This window comes from Fopius arisanus, unplaced genomic scaffold, assembly GCF_000806365.1.
Source record: "Fopius arisanus strain USDA-PBARC FA_bdor unplaced genomic scaffold, ASM80636v1 scaffold00003, whole genome shotgun sequence".
In the NCBI taxonomy this organism is placed as follows: Eukaryota; Metazoa; Arthropoda; class Insecta; order Hymenoptera; family Braconidae; genus Fopius; species Fopius arisanus.
The window spans coordinates 634040-657730 of NW_011887742.1; the positions used below are offsets into that span (position 1 = coordinate 634040).

The following is a 23691-nucleotide window of genomic DNA, read 5'->3' on the forward strand; positions in this document are numbered from 1 at the left end:
GTTCTACCGTTTTGTTCCATACTAGTGAAATTAACGAGCGTCTATTGGAATGAGTAACAATCCAAATTTTCCTATTTCTGGAGTGAAAAGTAAACTCAATAAACTTTTTAACGTCGAAAACAACCTAACTTTCTTAAATATTAAACACCGACCAATTTACCATGAACATGTGGTAAACGACAGAAAGAAAAAACGTCCTAAATATATATTTCTAGTCTTGCGAAAATCGTAGATGTAAGCCACAAAAATTACTCACGTGCTTTGACTTCGAGAAAGTGGAATTGAAAACTTATTTTTGCTGTGAAATAAAAAAAAAATCGAATCTCATTTGATTTTTCCAATTGGAAGTTTGCGTTTCTCGATGGTATTTGAATTTCCGATTGAGATTGGCCTCCTGGATGATCTCTTCAAAGGAAGAGATTGGAGTTTCGAGAGATGACGTTAATCTAAAGAATTTTCAGGAGAAGCTGATCAATATGTCAATGTAAGTCTTTTTTTTTCGTTGAGTTTCCAAGTCATTGACTCGACACATGTCGAGGTGAGTATTGAGAAATCGAAGATAAGCCAAGACAGCTATAACAACCACCCTGTGGAATCTGGTTCGCGATTTATAGCTCCCGGAGGAGTCGCCGTAAGTGTGTGAAGATCGATCCACTTTTTATTTTTTCTCGACATTCCCTTTTTTATGACACCTGTCACCAACTCATGCTGCTATACATTACGAAAATACTGTGTTGTGGTTTCTAGTGGTCTCGCTGCTTCAGTTGTCAGTTTTTGCACCAGCTGAACTAGTTCCCAGTGAAGCTGTTCATCATAATGTTTCCTTAAATGTTTTACTCAAATCGATGGTTCAATGAAGAAATCATGCTGATCGCTGTCCAACTCCAACGATTGTTTCCGCGAAATTAAATTAATTTACCACCTAATAACACAATTATTGGGTTCTGGATTATTTTGAAATTGACGTTTTATTGAAATAAATAAAAAGATAAAGTATTTGAGTAAAACTTTACTGATTAGTGATGCTTCTTTATCCGCAGAGACAGCCTAATTTCTCATTGTATGTTTGATGGAGGTCCTGCGATAGTCTACCTCTTCATCGTCAGGAGTTTCCTCAAGTCTCTGCTCGAGGTCACAGACCGTAGATTGAGTTGACCAACTTTGCTCTAATTTTCAATCAATCTGAGTCGCTGAGAAGATTGGGAAATTGTTCTCTTCGACAAGCAATTACGAATCTCTATGTAAATGTAAAGACGCAACTTCTGTCGGGAATTCATCCGTCAAATTAATTACGACAGGCTTTTTAAATACCTAGAGATATACAAATATTTTTTTAATGTCAAGAAAACAATCTTCATGAATCTAGTAATGCTCCTTATAAGATAAAGAAACTTATTCTTTCTTTGTGGCTAGTCGCAATTTTTATGGGCACACTACCCAGACAAACAAGAATCATATTCTTTATTATGAAATAAAACCATGAAGATTTCTTCAATAACTTCCAATACGCCAGTATCTCTGTAATCTTTTCCATAAACTGAGAGGCTATGTCTCATTAACTGGTTCAACACTTCTTGTATGAAGACGTACCTATAAAAAAGATTTCTACTAAAACGAGACAACCCTCAAAAAAATATTTTATAATAATTAGAAGAAATCGTTTTTGAACAATTTTTATAGGAATGAACCATGACACCCGATAAAATGAGGGGAAAAAGGTGATTAAGAAATAATAACTATAGAGTATGATCAAACATTTATTTTCTCTACCTTTTATCCGGTTACCAGTTGTTACTGTCAGATTCTAGAATGGATTAAACAAAATCCTAAATTCTTGTAGTTTTTGTCGTTGCGTGAATTGGAGTTGAACTCATGATTGGGGTCTGGAGAAATCCTGGGGGTCTGGATAAACTCTATATTTTATCAGGATAATCCTATGAGTTTAGGCGGCAGGAGATAAAGAGGAGAAACTCAGACTGAATATTCTTAGCGTATCGACGAAGAGAATTCATCCAAGGTATATACCAGTGATCTATTAAATCCCAGTTGAATAGGGAGAAGGGTGGACCCTCATAAAAAAGAGGTACATGAAAAAGCAATAAAACCAGGAAGAGCCTCTGGAGTAACTTCTCCAGTCAAGGGTTCTCCCGACGCTGTTGTCATAGACCTGTTAGTTTTTGTGGTCTGCAATATGTTGGAGTTATTATTTAAAGAGAAGATAAATTTAACGATAACTTAAAAGTCCAATTTACAGACGGAAATTGATGGGAATTTTATGTTAGATTAATGGAGACCGGTTTTTTAAATACTGATATCCACTTTGTCAAAAACTTTCTTCTTTATTTAAACATTCGTTGTATTTTTAAATTTGTATCTCTGAAGAAGGCGGAATTTTCTGTCTGTGGATCTAGGTCTGACGTTTTACCGCAAGTTTTTCATTTAAAAAAGCCGCTCATTTTACGTTTCACATTTATACGATCTCAAGGAACATGGCTATTCTGACTCACTGAGAAACTTCTATAATTAATTATCCTTGAAGGCTAGAGGAGTTGAGTAGAAAGGGTTGATAAATTTTCCCAGTACTTCAGAGGAAACTCTTCGTAATTCATCATTTCACTTGCCGAGTCATGTACTGTTGAAAAGATAGGAATTTTATTGACTTATCGTTTCCGAATTAATGTGATCATTATTATAGATTATAGAAATGTCAGCAGAGATTTTTTTCCAGTATTTCCATGGCAATAAATATCTCGTTCTACCTAATATAACGTCCAAACAGTTCACTGTCGAATTTGAAGAGATTTATGTAAAAGCTCCAGGCATTGTTCGATGCCCTTTGATACGAAGCGTTTCATAAGTCGCAAATATCTTGCTCGTCATGTGATGACTGCTAGTTTCATCTCTGCTTTCAGCTCGCCGGTACTGTGGCTTCTGGTTCCTATATGCAGACGTTTTTAAATTGTCCAGATGAACCGCGTGGCCCCAGAATATCTACTTGACTATCCTGGCTGATGTATGTTACGATATAAATTCACCAGAAGTTGGCGAAAGTACGGGTTTTCCGTTTTCGAGGGTTTCCGCCCTCATGTATAGGATTTACGCGTTCTCCAGGACTCTCCGCGGATTTCCTCTCACTGATCATCGACAGGAGGTTATCATTCATTTCTATCTCCGATACTTACAGAAAGATAAATATGTGAGAATTTCGAACATCTTCATTTGATAGTAGAGATAGTTGTGGATTGAGGGGAAATTTAATTTTCCAGAAAAGGGGATCTATTCTTTTCTGAAAAAAATGTTTTTATTATTTTATTTTTTTTCGAAGAGAATGGATTAAAAATCTTCCATTATTGTTTTCGATAAGCTAATTTATCCGGCATTATAATTATCATGTTTTTATTCTCTAACATCAAGATGGTATTTTTAATAATATTCAATTTATTTAAATTATATTAATTTAATTTGCGGACTTCTTTTTGACGCATATGTGCGTCAGAAACTCCGGACGAGAATTTTGCCATGTAGACATAAACTAGAACACCCACACAGTCAACGATTTGTAACGAGAGAAGGTGAATATTGGAGTATGTAACGAAATCGGCAAAGCGTAATGGATTCAACTAGCTCATGGTAACGTAAATGTAGTGAAAACCAAGGAATTCATTATTGGAGATAATAATTAGACGTAATTCTGGGAAGTGCTACAACCCCCATTGGGTCTAATTAATCATCATGCTTCGGTAAAGCTTGCATGGAAATTGAACATGGAGCCATATTCCCATGGTAATATCATGGACAGTGGGTATATCTGCTTGGACTATTCTCCAATTTTCCTATCAATTAATTTTCCCCCAGTTTAGACATTGTCATCCTAATTTTAAACATTAAATTCCGCCAATTTTCGAAAGTCTCGTCATTGACAAGAATCGAATATGTTGTTATTGTTCTCCTCAAAAAATTGCAATCCCAATAAAAATTATTGACTTATCAACGAATTAATAATGAATTTGATTCAGTGAATTAGTCATCAAAAATGTAAAATTTAATGAAAAATAGGATAATAAATTAAAAATTCTGTTCAATTATTGTATAAACACGTAATTATTATTCCAAATTAAAACAATGTTAATTTACGTGAATAATTATTCACAACGTAAATTTCTCTCCGTCATAAATGCCGTTCATAATTGTTATAAATTAAACTCATGTAATCCTAATTTATGTCGATTGCGAGCGTAATTTACGCTTATAGAAAATTTCTCTGATGTTATTTACATTTCCACTTTTTTATGTGCACTAGGAATATTTTTCCGTGCAGTGAACATTGTGCTGAACAATTCGTTCATGTTCATATGCTTAGATATTCAGTTTTAACACACGACATTATCGTTTTCCACACACTTCGGTCTTTCTATCACGCCTTTGCTCCCACGTTCCAGTGACCATATCAGGTAAGTACATCCGATAATATTCGACGCGGGTAATTCACCAGGTGGAAAATACCAACGAGGGGATAAGTTTTCCCCTCAGATGTAAAATAAAAACGAATCCGAGGGCAGAAGAGTAATTACTCTTGCTGATAATTCTGTGGAGTGGTCTCAAAGGCAAAACAATTCGCATTCACAGCAGGAGACAAACTAGAACAGGGAGGGAAATATTTAATAAAACTTCCCGAATATTTCACGGAATCTGAAAATTTATCCTATTGTGCCTCTAGAACGAAGAATTCACCAACGCCCAATGATTTTTATGAAGCTGTTGATTTTTTTTGTTTAATTCTGCAAAATTGCTCAGTTCCTGACGAAAAATCATCAAACCAATTTTGAAATTTATTGGGTTGAACGAGAAATTAAGTCTCACTAAATTTCATTCTCAGTGGATCATATAAATTATTTTAACCATTAATTAATAAATGCTGGAGCCATTCAAATGTCATTTCCGCAATTGACGCAATTGTAAATGAAGATGAATTATTTTATACTGGCCGTTTGAAAGCTGAAATAACCCGTCATTCAGCTGATGAACAATTAATGTAGGAAATTAGAATCCACAGGTCATGATGATGCACAAGTGGAACATTGATTGACTCTAATGAATTTCTTAAATATATAAATTAACTTTCACCCACGCTGGCACAAAAGCGAGTGAATGCTACCGACATAAAGTCTTTCGCTCATAGATTCAAGCATATGTAAATTTAATTTTCGGCAAGTTCCCTATTGAATATACATATATACTTCCCCAAATTTATAGTTAAATAAATGGCATAGTTAAAAACATATGACAATTGAAAAAACACAATGAATAATTACAGTCCAAAAAATCGAAAAAAAGTCGGGATTGAATGAAACTCTGACGTGTTTGAGTAATTGCAGAGAATAAATTTAACCACCCCCCTTTCTCAGCACAAGGCCGTAAATCTTAGGAATGAGATATATGCGGAAAAGAAAAATGAGAAGTAGCTACTAATAATAGCGTTAAATAAATACTGCATCTTACATGGGGGGGCGAGTCTCTTTAGATGTAATCTCGTTTTGAGGATGAGTAAAAAAATAGTGAGATACGCAGGAGGATACCTCATGAGGGAAATATCCGATTATTTTTGAAGTTCCAGGGGTATTTGTCGGATCATTTCCCCGTCGGAATTTCGACCGATCGAAATGGCGCATCGGATCGAATCGGAGAACGATTCCATTTATTTACTTTGAGTATTTATTCTGACGAACATCATTGCCGATTTATTGATCAATAGTTTGCAAGGAATTCTCCCCAAATCGATTCATTTTTCACATTTGTTTCATTCACGTTATCAGAGTTTGATAATTGTAACGCTTCACCCGGCAATTTTAATTGTTCACAAAATAAAATCGTTACTTAGCAATTCCACAAAAAGTGCCTCGTTTCTATTGGCGGGAATCCCGACAGACGAATAATTTATAATCATATAAATTTTGAGTAATTATTTAACAGTGCTTGGTTGTTAATTTTATTTAATATAAAATCTTCAAATGCAATAATTGTGCAGATATTTAAAGGTATTTTTTCGACGCATTGTTGGAAAATTATCATATTATTAATCGCAGATAAACATCGAGATCAATACCGCAAGGGCACTGATTTGAAGGCTCATGGGGAAATCTATTCACTTTTTTTGTGCTATTGAATTTTACTTGCTCATTAAAACGTGCAGGAAATTCTTGAAAGGAGTAGGACTGCTGGATAACCTAGGCTCGTCTCATCTCCTACCATTTATTTTTTCATTTCTCTTGACTTTTCTCCGCAAAATTCTTCACTCAAATTGAATATGAAATGTTAATGTATTATACAATTACCTCCAGAATAATGTGTTTGAAAAAATTGTTGATGAGAGTGATTCTTGCCAGTGGAATAGTTGTCCGTGTAAAAAATTAATAAAATCGTCGCATTTTGTTCAAGATCAGTCATCTCTATGATAATTTTACATCTTTTTCCGCTATCATATACTCAATCCACTCTAAAGTATTCTGGCATTTTCATTTAAATTGTTAGGTCTCAATTTGTGGAGGTTATTTTGCTGGGATAAAATTAATTAGTTCCAGCTTTTGTTATTTTCTCAGTACTTTGCAATTTATTTATTGATTTGCCCTGATTCATTTTTAGTTTCACCCCCGTGGGAGAGGTGAATATTTTTTATATTCATTTTATTACTATAAATATCAAAGCCGGTGCTTGCTAAAAATCAATGAATCATCGGTGTGGGTGCATTTTAATATTAATTAATGTATGTTCAATTAAATATTTGTTTAAGCATGATTATAAGGATAAGCTGCTGGTAACAAATTGATTTGGTTTGAACACATTTATTTGAATTTTTCTCGTATCTTTCAATTTTCATGCAGGACGCAAAAAAGTATAATTTTTGGAATTAATTAACAAATGAGTCAATCTTACAAGAAAAAATCCAATTCATTAGGCATTCAATAGGAAAAGACTAAAACATTTTGGTTTTTGTGTTTTGGAGTTTTTTTTTGGATCTTTTAAATTGTTGAGGGGAATTTTTCACCTGGAATTCGGATACAGCTGATGGAAGATTCATTCTATAAGATTTATTTTATTCATTTTTTATTAATTATTTCTCTTGGTGCACTATCGATCCCGTTCTCGAGGGGTTAAAAACGATCAGGTCATGCACAAAGGAAAGACCTTCCGGACTCGTTCTAATGTCTCTGAAAACTTCCTGATCCCCCGATGACGAATGAATTTTTGTCAGGGACACAAAACGAAAAACTATCGTACTTTTCTTTTCTCTCTTCGTCTCAAGGAAACAGGAAAAACGGCCGGAAAGTTCCTAAGGGATGCCAGTCTAATCGATCCATCAAGTGCAATAGAAGAAAAAATTTCAATGAAATTAGTACAAAGAACAGAGAAAAAATGCTCCTGTGCCTTTTAATTCTCTCGTGGTCCTATCTTTGTCCTTAAACGAAAGAGTTTTCACTTGATTTGGGTGAAAACTATCAAGTTCACATAACACTTGACTACACAGACAGAAAAGTTGAATAAAAATTGCTTACGGCTGAAGAAAGTTAGCAATTAAAAAAGTTTAAAATTTTTTACAACTCAAACTCGATATGAAATTAATCGCCATTTTTTTCACTGAAAAATCAGATGACTACCAGATGACCAGAATCTTGAGTTTTATTTAATTTTTAAGATGAAGAAATCTCTTTTGAACCGCGTAATTTAAAATTGCATCAAACCCGTCTGGCGGTCACTCATTATTCAATTACGGCTAAAAAGATATAACGAATAAAAAAAGCAATTACGTTTGCCGAATAAATTCTTATAGAAATATTTAATAGAAATTCTGTTCCTTCTCCATTACTCTCTTTTTATTACAGAATTTCCCAGAGGATTCCGTAATTTTACTGGATATTTCCCTCCATGTACGAATGCTTGTGTACAAATTTCATACATATAAAAATAGGGGATGAGTTTTCACAGGCATCGTAGAAGTTTATACGATACGTAAAAAAGAATTACTTCCTGACGGGTGTTACACCGGGTAAAAAATTACGTCTTTTCTCTTGCACATCGTAATGTACTCTACTATTATTATTACTATTATTTGTGCCAAGTAAATTGATTTATCAGATGTATTTTTTTTCTCAGAGTCGGCTGAATTGGAAGTCCGCGGAATTAAAGGATTTTCCTTTGTAGCAATAAGAAATGTCTTTTCTCCGTGGGGGCGGAACAATGACTGTCCCTCTTTCACTCAGCAGTTTCAAACATGAGCCAGAGTGATGGCAGTTCTCTGTGCATTAGCATAAATGATTCCGCCACGGTTCGTTTAACACCCATCAAGTGTATATAAACCTATTCTCGTGCGAAGCTTTTAGCGGAGGATTTGCCGAGAATAAAGAGCGATTATAGAAAGAGAAGAGCAATAGCCCGAGACTCAAGAAAGTTACTGTCAACAAAAATCTAGATTTTCTAACTAGATTTTCTGTTTCACCTTCGCATTTCAGTTTTTACAATCTCGGGGGCTGCAGCTGGGATATATTCACGACGACACCGATCTCGGTTTAATCTTCACTCCGAACCAAGTGAATCCTGGTTATCTTGTTACCTCGGAATATACTGGTAACGACCTGTAATCTTGGTAATCTTCTCATAACGAGATCAAGACACCATAGTTTTACTGCGCTAGTGGCGTGATCTGAATTTTCTTGAATAACCCTTCATCTGCAGAAATGATTAATTATAGGGTAATGTGGATATCTTTTTATTCAAATTGGTGCTGTAGCAATTACTACTGTTGAATGTCCTTTTCAGATCATGAAATGAGAACTCTGATCGAAATTTCTTAAAATTTTAATTTTCAATTTTTTTTAGTTCAAAGTTGTCTAATCGTTTTTTTAAATATCTCGTGTCGGTTTTACGTCGAATTACAAAATAATATTATATTTATATTTATATTGTTTATATAATATTTCAAGATAATAGTAATAATAAACATTGAAAATGTGTGATTGTGATTTTAACCAGCGAAATTTGAGGGAAATACCGAATTATTTTGAGGCCCTCGGGTAATTACTTCTGAATAGATCGAAAAAATTTCATATGCTTGAATATATCCTCGCGAGTGGGACTGAATTAGGGGATTCGGCTTCCCGTGGGAGCACACATGTATCACAGACGGAAAATTGAGTTTATTGCTGTTCTGAAAAAGTGAAACTCAGGTTTTATTAGAGGAGACTATAGCTAACAATAACCGGATGCAATAAAGTGGTCGATTCAATGCATGAGATATTCTCCATTCTCCCGCGAATCATAGAATTAACCATCTGTAGAGGGGACCGCTTTATGTTTCATTCAATTTACCCCTTAAAATATTATAATGTAAATATATTACTTTGCAAAAATGTTAGATTTGCTCGACTTGACTTTCTCTGAAAGCATTCGAACTATGTAGATAATTAACTCATAAAAACATCAAAGAAATACATTAAGTCTGTAGATATAAAAAGTTATGACCAGATCTGCGTAATAACTTGGTGCTTTATCCGGCTTCTGCTCTCTGCACCTTCTGTAATGTATAAAAGGATCTTCTATACGTGCCTGACAGCCGCTTCATTCATTCACCAGAAAAGATTTCAGTTTTTATTGTTTTCCAAGTTCAAAAATCACGCGACTTTCATAAACAAGAAAAATAGAACAAAAAACAAAGTTTGAAAAGGTGGACATAGCCACAGTAAAGCAACACCAAATCATTGGAATGAAAAACAAATATATCTTTGCATCGAGAAAAAAATTTTCTTTATCCAGGAATATTTACTAACCACAAGGAAATATATTTGACATTAATAAGATTTATGAGAGTATTTGCACAGTGTTCGCAAAATTTTTGGACATTAAAAACATTAACTGTCTCATCGAAAAGTGAATCTCTGGTGAAAATGTTAGTTTGACGTGCAGCTGGTACAATTCTTCATTAATTTCTTTTGTTACAGTGTTAATCTAGGAACGGACGATACAAAATTAATGCTGGGTTAAATCTCGGTGACGGTTTCCTTCAGCCCTTTACTGGAACACGTCGTACGAACCAGATGGTATTTTTTAAATGAGTGTGTCAAAGGCACGCGAGAGATTTAAATTACGAGGAAACCTTTTTTCTAGCACTTTTCACCCTCAATTCTCTTTTTTATTCACCTCAGGCTAAACCCTTCGGACTCTCCACCGTTTCTCCGTAAGCAATGAATTTTATACAATAATAACGCATAAAAAAAATTCACCATCGAAGTTGAAATTTATTTTGAACTTCATAATGTACAATATTTGAGAAGCCTAAAATCGATGCGAAAATATCGAAATCGATAACGATTTTTTCTTAGAAACATTTTTGTTGCTCTCATCCTTTTTTTTGATTAATTAGAGATACTTGTTCAATTTAATTCTCATAGGAAATAATTGCTCTTTCAAAAACATGTAGGTGTAACTAAAAATGTCACCGCTCTTCGGAGTAAAAATTATTTGACCAGCTTTGCATGAAACTGAGAATATCAATATATTATATTATGGAATATTTTATTATCGTATTTTATTGAAATACATTACATTTTATTAAGTGAACTCAAACGTATTTATTTCCATTGAAGAATAAAAAGGCATAAGTGAAGAACATATTGAATATTTATTTTATAGCACAGCGCCTCGATATCATCATTGAATTAATTGATGGATGAAGAGAATTGCACGAATTAGTTAACATTACTATTAAGTAGCTTGATGACAAATTGCGCGTCAAATGAGATTTTTAGCAAAAATAATTTCATTAAATGATAAATGAAATTACGCATTCAATGTCAAAGGACATTTTCACCAACGAGTAATTGCATTAATTGATAGATTACGGTGATCAATGTGATTAAAAAAATATTAATGTGATTCCCAATGTATGTGTTCCAGGAATATCCAAAAATATTCCCTATCCGGCGAGACTTACACTCCAATTCAATAATATTCATCGTAAAATGAATTTAATTGAACCGTAATGAATACGTAATGAATAAAGAACGATTCGCCAATTTCAGAATAAATTATCGAACGGTTTTTCATAAACTTTTTCCGCTCCTCTGCTCATACCTAGTTATTATCCGGCCGCCATCGAACCCGGAAGTTGTCTTAATTGAGTTTTCATTGTAACCCATTTCGTCGTGATTTTAGCAACAAAATTTATGATGCAACATGATAGCATGTAATATCCAGTTCAAAGTCTTTATTAGATCCATATGTTATTTATTCAGGCGATGATTTAACCCCAGGTGTAACTCGATCAACTGATTTTGTACAACTTTTTCCATCAGGGGTTCGGTTAATTCCAAATCGCAAATTACAATTATATCGTTAGCCTTGTATGAAGAACTGGTTTAATAAATTATTCAATTGATGGCATAACAGTAGAGTTTAAATATAAATTGGATAAAATCCTTTCATCTAATAGAAAATTTCCATTAGAGTAGCCGTGTTACATGGCAACTTGATATTACTTATTACTTACTCAATATACATCGCTCAATAAAGATTAAGATATAAAGTGAATTTTTTCCCGTGCGGAGAAAAATTCCACATTTTTCTCCGCAAAGGAAAAATTCATTTTTTAAATTACCATAAAACCTTTTTTGTGGATCAGCAATTCAGAAATTTTTGGTTAAATTCAGGGTGACATATGGATTGCAATATTGAACTGCAAATTTAGGCGTCGATTCGTTGGAAAAAGGCCAACATCAAGCGCCAATAATTGGAGGGAATATCATGGACAGGTATCATGGCTGTAATCGGTATGATCCGCACACTAGAGAAAAGATTTTCAATGACTCATTATCGAAAAAAATCGTCAAACTCGATTAGAAGTGTGGGATCGGTAAAAATGCGTGAATGAGAATAACTCAATTTATTTGAATTGCCATTGCCTTTTGAATCCCGAAAGGACTGCAAATTTAAAAACATATTTTCTTATTTTCTATTCATTTTTCCAGATTAATGAAATTGATAATTACTGTATTTATTATTAATTTTTCTACAAAATTCTGAATTTTCAAATACGAAATTCAAAAATGGCAGCAGAAGTTCTCAATCAAAAATTGTTCGCTCTTTTGTGGATTAATATCATACTGACATGCCATTTTCCACCTGTAACATTACGATGCTCATTCTTTATGTTTCCTATCAGCAGGTGTGTGTTATGAGAGATAAGAAAACCAGTGAACCATCTGGATAACAATTACCTGTGGATAATCATAAACTAGACTCCATGATTTATATCTATATAGGGTAAACGGAATGGGCTAGACTTCTCACTCCAAGGGTTCTAAAGGGAAAATAGAATTCTATTATCGTCTGAATAATGCGAGGGCTGTTGAAAATTTACAGCGTCGGTGACCTCCTGAATTTATTTATTAACTCCAGTAAATAAACTAACCCCTACAAACAAATAACACATTAATATCATGATAGCCCCTGTGAGACAAATTCATTATAATAATTCATCATTGTTATTGCTATGATAAAAAATCTCACGGATAAAAACTACTGGAGCAATGAAACTGCTATTTTTTTTTCTACACTGAAAATAAAAAATCGCTTGAAAAATCATTTAACTTCTCCTGTTAAGTAATTCTCGTGAGTAATTAATTTGTACCAAGCAAATTTACTCAGCAAAAGTAATTACTTTTTTCGGGGCATCTGTACAGCCATCTTTCATTGTTATTATATATTATTACAGAAAAATTACAGTGAATGCACTGTCATTAATTTGAGAACTTGGTGTTACAGACGGAACAGTTTACAGTACTGTGGCTGCTATTCGCTGTAATTGTGGCAGGTAATACAGCAGTACTGGCAGGTCTGCTTTTGGGAAAACGCCGGAAATCACGAATGGACTTTTTCATCAAACAGTTGGCGTTCGCTGGTAATTTGTTTGTCTGTGGGGATTATTGATATATCAAATCGTTCATAAACGACGCAAAAATAGTCAATCGATTTGGGTGAATTACTTATTTTATTTCCGTGATGTTACAAAGATTTTTGTTTGACTCCTTTCACTCGAGTCATTCCAGATGTGCATAAATTCTCTGAGATGAAATGCATTTCATGTTCCTTTAGAATTATTCAACAGAAATAATTCGTTCTCTATTCAAGCTAGACTTAAATCACCATGACAACCTGGACTTTCGATCCAGTGAGTTCTGAAAGAAAGAGTGTGTCTGAATGATGGATAATCGTATCGGAAAAATGCCTTCTTTCAAAACGGAAATTAAATCGAGGACTTTGTCTTTCTTAGATCTGCTGGTTGGGTTGATCTCTGTATTGACAGATATCGTGTGGCGTTCAACAGTCACTTGGTATGCCGGAAATATAGCCTGCAAGCTCATAAGATTCTGTCAAGTCCTAGTCACGTACAGCTCAACCTACGTACTTGTAGCGTTATCAATTGACAGATATGATGCAATCACAAGACCAATGAATTTCTCTGGCAGCTGTGAGTACTCCAACATAATGTCCATGATATCTCATCACCTTAACTCTCATCCCATCTAATATATATGACATCGCACAATACAGGATTTATTTACATCGAAAGAAAAAAATTTTTTAATTGAAAAATTTCGTCGGAAATGTAAAAAATTCTATAGAAATTCTATTCATCTCTTCAAACTCTTTATCATTGCTAAAGATTTCCACTTTTCTGACCAGAAATTTCAAGTGTAATTCTCCAACAGTAATTATTTTCTCTCGTAAATAGAGATTTCTATATTATAAAATGAGTATTATTCCAAACATCTTCAAGACATTGACATGTCGTAGAATATTGATTTTGATTCTGTCTTAGGGTGGAGAGCGAGAGCCCTGGTGGCAGCTGCTTGGGGATTGTCCGCGGCTTTTAGCATTCCAATTATCTTCCTCTACGAGGAAACGGTGGTAGAGGTACAACACACTTTGACAACGACTTGGTACATAAGTGAGAATTTCCGTTATTACGTTTTCCAGGGTAAGAAGCAGTGCTGGATTGAGCTGAGTTCACCGCTTAAGTGGCGTGTTTACATGACCCTAGTCAGTTTCACATTATTCGTAGTTCCAACGATAATCATTGGTGGATGCTACACTGTCATTGTGGCGACAATATGGTCTCAAAGTAGTGTACTGAGACAAGGGCCCATGAGAGATAGGAGAGCATCTTCCAGAGGGCTCATACCGAGAGCTAAAATCAAGACTGTTAAAATGACGTTTGTCATCGTTTTCGGTGAGTCCTCATGTTCAATTCTCTCACGAAATGCACGGAGAAAAATAATCAATTATACAAATTATTTATCTCTACCGCAATTCCGGGGCGCAACCTCCTGTAATCCCTGTCTGAATTTTTCGTCAAACATTACGACGTCCCTGCGTAAAAAAAAATTGTAATCGGAATATTTTTTCCAAATTTTCAAAAAATTTCTGGCAAACTTTTCAGAATTTTTTTTTTTGAAACAAAAAAAATATGGGAATATTGGATTTCTGTTTCTGGGGTAATCTAGGGCGAGTGCATTAATTTCATGGAAAATCCCAAAAATATTTCAATATTCCTCAAGCACAATGTCTGCATTGCCTAATATATTGTTTCATCCAATTATCAATCTTTATGTTTAAACAATTTTAGACTTCACTTGATTCGGTTTGAACAGAGTTTTACAAATATTCCTTTATTTATATTTCCAATTGTTTCGAATTCCGCATAATAAGCAAATGCGCTATTTATTCATCAGTCGTCATTCATTAATTCGCATCCCAGTGGTTAAATATCGCATTATTTTCATTGACAATGCAAAGGTAACGAGTGGACGTATGTGTTTAATATGTACGTGGATACATTTCTATTTAATCTGTACGGCCGAGTTGATCAATCGATGCACATTCCCACGTCAAATTGAAATAAAACAAAACAGAAATTGCGAGAAATAATGACTAAAAAGACGGGTTAATTTGCGATTAAACCTTTTGATAAGAGAATTCTTTAAATATCCGATGCGATCGTTGCTATTATGTGATCATCCGACTGGAGACAATTCGGTAAAAGCTTTTCGTGCAGTGTAATCAATTTCGTAATGGATCGTAGTACCATAAGATTGAATCAACGCGAACCACCCCTGTAGAGAAATATAACTACACGACGAAAAACTCTCTAGAAAAATTCCACTACTGTTTTAGTAAGATTTCTTGTTATTCGCCCTCAAATTTATAAAGATTTTTAGTGCAATTGCTAGAAATTTAAATCGCACATGGATGCACCGAGAATTCGTTGCATTTTAATAATTGCACGAATATTGCCCCACATTATTTATCATATTCTCGAATTATGAGGATCCGTAAAAATATCAGATAAATATGACGCCTCTGAACTCTCGTACTGGACATTTTACCGCTATTATCAATTTCCCTGCTGTTGATTTCAAGCAGAATTATTACCGATCATTTTTGTAGGCGATTAAAACCTCGACAAAAAAAGTCGTCGGATATTTTGTCATTAAATCAACAGCTTCCGAAATCAATAAATAATTCATGGAATGAAAATTATTCTCGTGTCATTATTATTGTACTGAGATTTGTCTCGTTTTTTTATTGTGCTATCGGTTTGAACTCTCGATCAATGCCAAAACCAACACTGCGGTCATTCTAATGCCATCAACCTCTCCTTTCTTGCAGTGTTCGTACTTTGCTGGAGTCCCTACATTATTTTCGATTTACTCCAAGTATACGGCCACATACCGCGCACCCAGGCCAACATCGCCATAGCAACCTTCATCCAGAGTTTAACTCCACTCAACTCAGCAGCAAATCCCATCATCTATTGTTTCTTCAGCACATCATTCTGCAAAACTATACGGTAAGATCCTCATGATAGAATCATCGAGAAACTAGTCACTCCTCAACTCATTGCATCACACGGTGATCACTATTTAAATTTTACCAACAATTCACCAATAATAATGGACAAAAAGGTCAAAAACTTTCGCAAAAAAGTTATTAAAAAATTATAGATCTCGCGGCATTTTTGGAATCATTTCACAGTGAAAATTCTTTGAGAGAAAATAGACTAAGCAATTACCAAATATCGATAAATTTTATTCTCATTGTTGCTGAGGGTTTATTTAATCAAAAATGGTTAAGTTCATTTGCAGTCACCGGATCATGTGAGGTGCTATTCAAAGTGGGCGAAATAAATTATTTTTTCAATAATTCAAAGCCACATGAGTTTGATGTAAAATCACTCAATCAGGAAGTGGGTAGCCTCTCGAAATGAATTGCCGTTCCGTTAAATGAAGATATCCATAAATATTCGTTTAGACTTGCCGTAGCCACGCATCAAATACAGCAGAAAATTCTAAAATGAGCTTTTGATGTGCCCCCTCTTCCACTGACTGATAATTGCGTGGATCTCTTTGATGAGCCGGAAATGGTTGTGATTGATGTGGTGGTGCGGGTACGAAGCTCACACATTGACTAAATTTCGAATTGTCTGCATGCAATTAAGTTTCCTTTGGACTTCGTTTATGCCTCCCACATGAAACAAAACATAATGACATAATTTCCCAGAATGTGGTTTCAATATCTGAAAAAAAATCGACTGAAAAAAGGCAAACAAACGGTTGAATGATTTATTACGGGGATATTTCATCGTGGAGAATCACATTTTTCAGAAGAATATAAGACGTCGAGTAAAGTATGCATGTTATAACATTCTTGTTTCTTCTTTTGATCTCCATCATTTTCTTCATTCTTCCTTTGTTGATTTCATTCCTCTATTTCTAGTATCATCAACGGATTGTATCGTATGAACATTCTTTGTAGAAAATGACGCCAGGGCATTTGATAAATTGTTCTGTCATTTTCCGTTTAATGTAGCCGGTTCAAGGCTTCGAGTGAACTCTCAATTCATGAAGGGAAAGGTCCTCAATCACTTGGAAACTCTGACATGGCAGCAGTGATTGCGCATTATTACTTTCCCCGCGTTTCATTGAAATTTCATGGTGATAAATGCGTTCAGGACTCCAATTTCTAGAATAGCATTATCAAGTTGAGCGAAAAACGGATGAGCTTGTTCAGTAATTCCTGAGAATTACTCGGAAATTATTTAAAAATAATTCCGGCCAATAATATTTTGCCAGTAAACAATTTATATCCCTTTTGTTTGTAGTATTTAAAAAAGTAATATAAATATATCGTAATATTTCGTAATTTGTAATATTATTCTTGAATAAAATTTAGAGCGATCACCGGGAAAAATCGATCACTTTCATATTTTCTTAAAATACAAACGTCTGGAGCTAGCATTGAAAAGACGATATTTAGATTTCTAGTTGCTGTTTTTTCTTTCGATTATTCTCAGGACGCGTCTCGATTGCCATTATATGAATAATTCCTCTTTTTACACTGGGAAAAACGCGTCGATCAAGTATTTACACGATTGATCGTTATTCAATCTTGTTTTTCTTTAATTCAATGGGTACTAACAATAACAAGTTCATTGCAAATTTCAGTGAAGAATTAAAAATAACAGTAACAAAATTATTTAAAATAACATTTTCATTTCCACACTGACCGCGTCATCGGGTAGGAACATGCAGGCGATTTCCTGGATTTCTGGATGGTGCCCTTCACGTACACATCACTGCTTTGGCACCAGTCATAATCACCACAGCACGAGGACAACAATTACAACATCATTGACAGCGCAGTCATCGAGGCGTAGCAACCACATTGCTATGATCCACTCGACATCAAGAAAACACGTGATGGTGTCTCTGGTTTGATGTGGATGAACAGCAGAAGTTTTTGAATCAAAGCTGAAGAATCCACCACTTGTTTTGTGAAAAACTGACAGCTTAACGACTTACAGTGAGTTAGATTGAATATAACAAATTTATTCGCGTGTAAATATCAGAGCCATTGTCATTATTAATCAATACAGAGAATAATAAACATTTCTTACTCAGGAGAAATCAATTAATTCCAGGAATTTGAACTTGTGTAGAAGATCTTTTGCAGAAAACAGGAAGAAGTGTATGGAAAGTGATCTGAAGAGAATAAACAATTTTTATAAATTTTAATGAATATTCAAAGAAGGGGTGAGGTGAATAATGAAGAGAATTCACGAAACGAAGTATTCTTCCATGCGATTTATTTGTCAGATCTCATGGATCCAAGAATTAAGTGACTTCTTCTGAAATCAAGAAATCTTTTTTCTCTGTTCATTTAGGCAAAAATTTTAATAATACAATACTGGAGAGATATATTGATGCAATCAGACTCCGAAACGATGAAGAAATTTTCTTGACGAACGTTTCCTCGAGCTATTCTGTACAAAAAAAAATATTCTACAATTCCTCCACTAGTTTAAATAGCTTCAAAACAAAGAGGATTTAAGCCGGATTAATTACAGAATTTTCAGATTAACGTAACGACGATGTAATTGGAGAATTAAAAGTATCGACGTTTCGTTTAACCGCTTCCACAAGGAGATGAAAGCCTCGCATTTTATTATTCTGTGAGGATGCGGCCATTCCAAACGAACCTAGTGTAATTGAGGAAAAAAAATTGCTATAAATTTTTCTAATAATTTGAATTCTGACACACATGCTCCCATTCCTCAACTTATTTGGAGTATTTCCAGAGTTCCATTGCGGCACTTCCTCATAGACGAAAGAATATGACATGAATCATTGCTATGCAATTCTATCAGTATTTATCTGTTTCATGACTTACGAAACTACTTGTGTAGTCGTAACTCTCATGAAATCCACGGAAAACGATGCGCTCAAGTATTTATCTGTGTACATATATAAATATTGTAATAACGTTGACTTAAAAGACCTGTCAATCATTCTTCATATGATATTTATATAGAATTCTGGTGATAGTCGACTTTAATATGAAATAATAGGATTTTTATTTAATCTATACTGTGGAAATAACAAGCCCGGATTTTAGGAATCCTAAATGTCCTGTGAATGGAGTAAATTTAATTCCTGGAGAAAAATCATTGAGATGGAATTCACTTAGAATATATTTATGTATTCCTTAACGTAATGTGTATCTATGACGTTCAAAATTTCATGTATTCATAAAATTGTGAATAAACCAAGTGAAACTATCTCCCAAGTCTTCTTTTAATCTTTTTATTAATACCTCCTCGGAATTCTAAATCAAAGTAAATGAAGACGAAAGGATTCTCTTACCCTTTGAGACAAATAATCATTTAAATAATAAAAAAATCACCTTGACAATTCTTATAGTTTACAGGTTTTATTAAAAAATGATTGAAAATCGCAAAGCATCGTAGAAAACACGATAAAATCCCGCATTACAATTTTCGCAATTCAATGATGGTTTTAATTTCTCAGCGGAAAAACATTGAGAAATCAAGATTTGATAAATATCTCATATAAAATTGAACATTCCGATTGTTTATTGAAAAATAAAAACCTGAATTCTTACTCGATGTGGATGAATTAATTAATTTTTTACACTTGATGACAAATTATCCTTTCCATTATATAAAACTAAAAATAAAATGTTCGATAAAATATCAGTATTTTAGAGAATTTAATTTAGATAGCACTGAATTTTTTTTTTATCAATTTTCTCGTGCAATTTAATCGGAAAATTGAAAAGCGGAATTCAGTTGCAGATTCAAAGCTTTTGTTCGAAAGCCAAAACTCTGTTAACTACTTCGAGAGGGTCCTAATCTCAAAACAAAAACATGTGTACCAGGAGGACAAATCAATAAAGTGGAATTATTCCCGAAACACCCCCGGGGCATTCGGCAGATTTTTTCAGTCCATTTTATCAAACGATTGCTGCAGCCCCATCACAACAGGTTTTTCAATTCGATGAAGTCACTGGAATATTGAAAAAATGTCAAGACACTTAGTAAAAACGTCGAGTACAACAAGTCCTCGAATTGACAGCTATTCAACAGGTTAATCCATACGTTTAATTTTCCTAGTGATTACTTCGACGAAGTAGAAACATTATGTCAATTAGGCTGAAAAATAGGGAAATAATGGAGAAAAGTGTGAAAGTTGGTGACAGGTGTCGGTAATGCCTTCACTGTAACTCTCTCCCTTTTATTACATGTAACTCGAAAAGTTTCGCAGAATCGTTGGAAGATATCCGTTTCAATTTCTCGGCGAAATGTTTTTCGAGACTTTCTTAATAGAATTATATGAAAAACAATTCAGGGGGAAGTGAAAAGTTCTCGTCCACGACGTCTCTGCTACCCACGAATGCTCCTCAAGACCCGGAGTTTATCAGGATTCTGCAGGAGGACAAGATTAAAGTTATGAGGGCGCGCACCGCTGCTCTTTTCAATGAGAATGTGTACTTGAAGACCCAGTAAGTTAGTTTTTCATTAGTGTCTGGATTTTTCATCAGTTTTCCACACCGAAAACGGCATTTTTGCCAAATATATATTAATTCTATATACCCACATATATTCTAGAAAAAAATGGTACATATGAAATATAGGATGATTTAATAATAAATACATGAGGCATTCGCCGAAAAAACAAATATGAATAAAATTTTGAAATTTGAATTTTGGTGAATTTTTCGTGGGTGCAATAATAAGTAATGAGAGAAGTATTCATGAATTTCTAATTAAAAAAATTATTGAATGACTCACGAAGTCTAGAAAATTCATGAAAATGATCGCACTACCACAAAACTGCATGAGCAATTAAATAATAACAAAACATAAAAACGTTATATTTTCGTACAGCAATTCGACCGATAATCTGCAAAAAAAAAAAATTTATACGTGAATTTTTGCTATGTATGCTTCAACCGTGATTTCAGAATTTGATTTTTTCACTCGGGATGTTAAAATCTTGTGTTAAAATCATGTTGTATTTATAATAGCAAAATATTGGTGATATAATATGAAGAAATGATTATTTTTTTTCAAAATAATTCACTAGGGGAAACTCCCTCCGGGGGAGTATTTCAGCGGGCGATTTTTTCCCAGAATTTTCAATTAATACAAGTAATTGATAATTGAATCAGGGAATCGCAAATCCTGTCGAAATACTTCTTCCTACAAAAATCGCCAATTGCCTCAGTTAAAATCTCGATATATCATGCGGATATCCCCTGACAGCTGATTGTCATGCGTAATTACCTCATCCTACCATTCTATCCACCACTAATTTGATTTCGTTAATGAAAGTCTTTGATAGGATCCACCAAGAACAATCCAGGACAAAAGAACTAGAAGAGCGCTTGATTGCGATGGAAGACAGACTCTCGTTAAAAACTGAATCATCAAAAAATATTGAGGTGAGGGGAGTTTCATTACTATTTAATTGCTTTCTACTATTTATCTTCAGACACATGCCTTATTAAAATAGAAAACTAGAAGACTAGAAATTTCTAGGAGCAGAGAGATGAATTCCTAAACTCCGATCTCAGATCATCGGAGAAACCCTTGGAGTTTCCTTCTCTGTGCGATTTTTGCGCGAATAAAATTCAGAAAGGCGACTCGGTCAATCCCATTGTTTTCGTTACCAAGTGAGTCTCTACAACTTCTCTATACCATAATGAAAAACCCGACCTCACAATAGATTCAAAGGTTATCTCAACTGAGAAAGAAACCCAGGAAACTTGATTACATTTTGAATTATTAAAAATTCAGCTATTACCCTTACGTCCAAAGACACTCCTCCCGCAATTAAATAAATTAATAATAAAATTAATAAAAAATATTTTTGCGCGTAAATATTTCCATGAAATTTCACGTTATTTATGGAAATGAAAATGATATACAGAGCCGAATTGAGCAACTTGATGGGAGATATGGAGGAATTGCGTGATGGTCTGGCAGTGAGGGAAAAAGCATGGGAAGGAATGGTGGAAAGAGAGCAGAGCTACTGTGCACAATTGACGAGATTTGCGCAAGAAGTAATTGCTATTAATCAACTCGCCGAGAACCGTGGCAATGATCTAGAGACTCTCGCTGGAGTTATTGAGGTAATTTTAACGCCAGAAGCATTTAATCTTCCTATTAATGTCAGATAATGACGGGAACTGTTGAATTAACGAGGAGCGTGATGCTGAAGTGAAGGCAGCGCAGAAGGAAATACTGGCATTGAAGAAATTGGTAGCGAAATGTGAGAAACGTAATAGGTGAGAAATCGCGCTTTTAACGGGTTTTGAATTTCAATGGAAGTGGCACCCCGCGAATTATCGCGCGGTGTAATTTCAGGATTTCAGTACTCTTTGAGGATTTGGAAATAGTGCCTTTTTCGATGGGATTACGTCAGCGAATTAATGGGTCAATTCTCTCATTGTCTCGTTTCTATGAAAAAGAAATTAAATACTTCTACATTTATTTATTTCGCGTTAGAATTATCGGAATGATAATTTAGTTTTTTTTATTACGTATTAATCCTCAGAGAATTGTTTTTTTGTGAAAGTTGAACAGTTTTTTTTATTTTCTTTGTGAAAATGTGTAATTCAAATATCGACAACTCCATTATTTTTAGTACAAACCGAAAATGGAGAAAAATTGGAGAATTGATATGCTCTTCAATAATATATCGAATTTTCCAATTTTTCTTACATCTTCCTTGACAACTCAACAATTTGAGTAAATTTTTATTACTATTTTCCTCTAATTATTATTACTGTTTCCCTTTCGATATTTTCGAGCATTTTCAATTTTCGAGTCCTCAAACAAAAAAGTACCGAGTAGAAATGCAATTGACTCGAGAAACAATAATGTTCTGTGATACTAGAGCGATAGGAGAAGCCAAAGTGGAAAACACGACGACAGAGATAAACGAAAGGGACCATAAATGGATCGAAAGTATTCTGAAACAAGTATCAACTCCCAGAAGCCGAATAAAGTCAAAGGGGAACCATTATTCAGCTCCGAGGAGTGCTCAAAATTCTGCACGCGAATGATAATAAATAATACTCCAAAGTATCACAAATTGTGCCTTTCATTTCCATCTGCAGGATTTACAGAACTCCAGTGGCATTTATCATTTTCGTTGTTTTCTCATTTCACTTCATTTTTTTATTTTTTAAAGGTTTAAAAGGTAATGAGGGGTGGAAAACTTTGCGTGGAAAAGTCATTTTCGCTCCCGGAAAAAGTTGGAGAAATTGCTTTCATGTAGGCATAATGGAAAATTAAATTTCAACGCAGTTTTCAGTGCTCTCCGCCATTTGTGTACATGATCAGGGAATTATGGAGAATTATGGGAATAGTTTCCGAAGTGGCGACAGCAATTCAAAGCGCAACTTGAAAGATATAAATAAGTTTTGTCTTTGTAATTCAAAATCCATCTTTTCTTCGGCGATAAAATCGCTCGTATTTGTTGGCCTGTCGTAAAATTTTATAGCTCACGTCTATGAAGGAGTGATACAATCAAGAAAGTTATGGAGAAATACGGGTATGAGGGGTGGTCAGACGAATATTCAATAAAAATCACGTACCTTTCCCGTAATCCTGAGAGCGAAATATGGTTAAGGAATATTTTACGGAACTGTTATGGATTTTTGGAATTCTCTCACTTATATCTGAACTTTCCGCGAAAAATTACTATACCGATTAAATTTCCATTCCATCATGTAAATTCCGTAATTTTGACTGCATTTTTATCGGCTATTGCACGA

At 34.3% G+C, this 23691-nt stretch overlaps 2 protein-coding genes across 7 annotated transcripts in view; both read left to right on the plus strand.

The window, feature by feature from the left end:
* The window catches only part of LOC105268610 (cardioacceleratory peptide receptor), a 33130-nt gene extending 14021 nt beyond the window's left edge, over positions 1-19109 (plus strand). For 4 of the 6 annotated variants that reach the window (XM_011308347.1, XM_011308309.1, XM_011308317.1 and 1 more), the window contains 6 exons: positions 12811-12946; positions 13319-13516; positions 13868-13962; positions 14026-14278; positions 15718-15898; positions 17630-19109. In XM_011308347.1, the coding sequence (XP_011306649.1) occupies positions 12811-12946; positions 13319-13516; positions 13868-13962; positions 14026-14278; positions 15718-15898; positions 17630-17825 (1059 nt within the window). In that variant the 3' untranslated portion in view covers positions 17826-19109. The remainder of the gene's footprint in view (positions 1-12810; positions 12947-13318; positions 13517-13867; positions 13963-14025; positions 14279-15717; positions 15899-17629) is intronic. The other 2 variants (XR_892352.1, XM_011308339.1) reach the window with 2 other exon arrangements.
* Positions 19110-19810: 701 nt separating this feature from the next.
* On the plus strand, positions 19811-22977 carry LOC105270684 (uncharacterized). The gene is made up of 7 exons (XM_011311787.1): positions 19811-19993; positions 20256-20409; positions 21252-21351; positions 21449-21582; positions 21840-22041; positions 22115-22197; positions 22809-22977. Exons 1-7 carry the CDS (start codon positions 19930-19932, stop codon positions 22975-22977), a joined length of 906 nt encoding a protein of 301 aa, XP_011310089.1. The 5' UTR covers positions 19811-19929.
* The last annotated feature ends 714 nt before the right edge of the window (positions 22978-23691 follow it).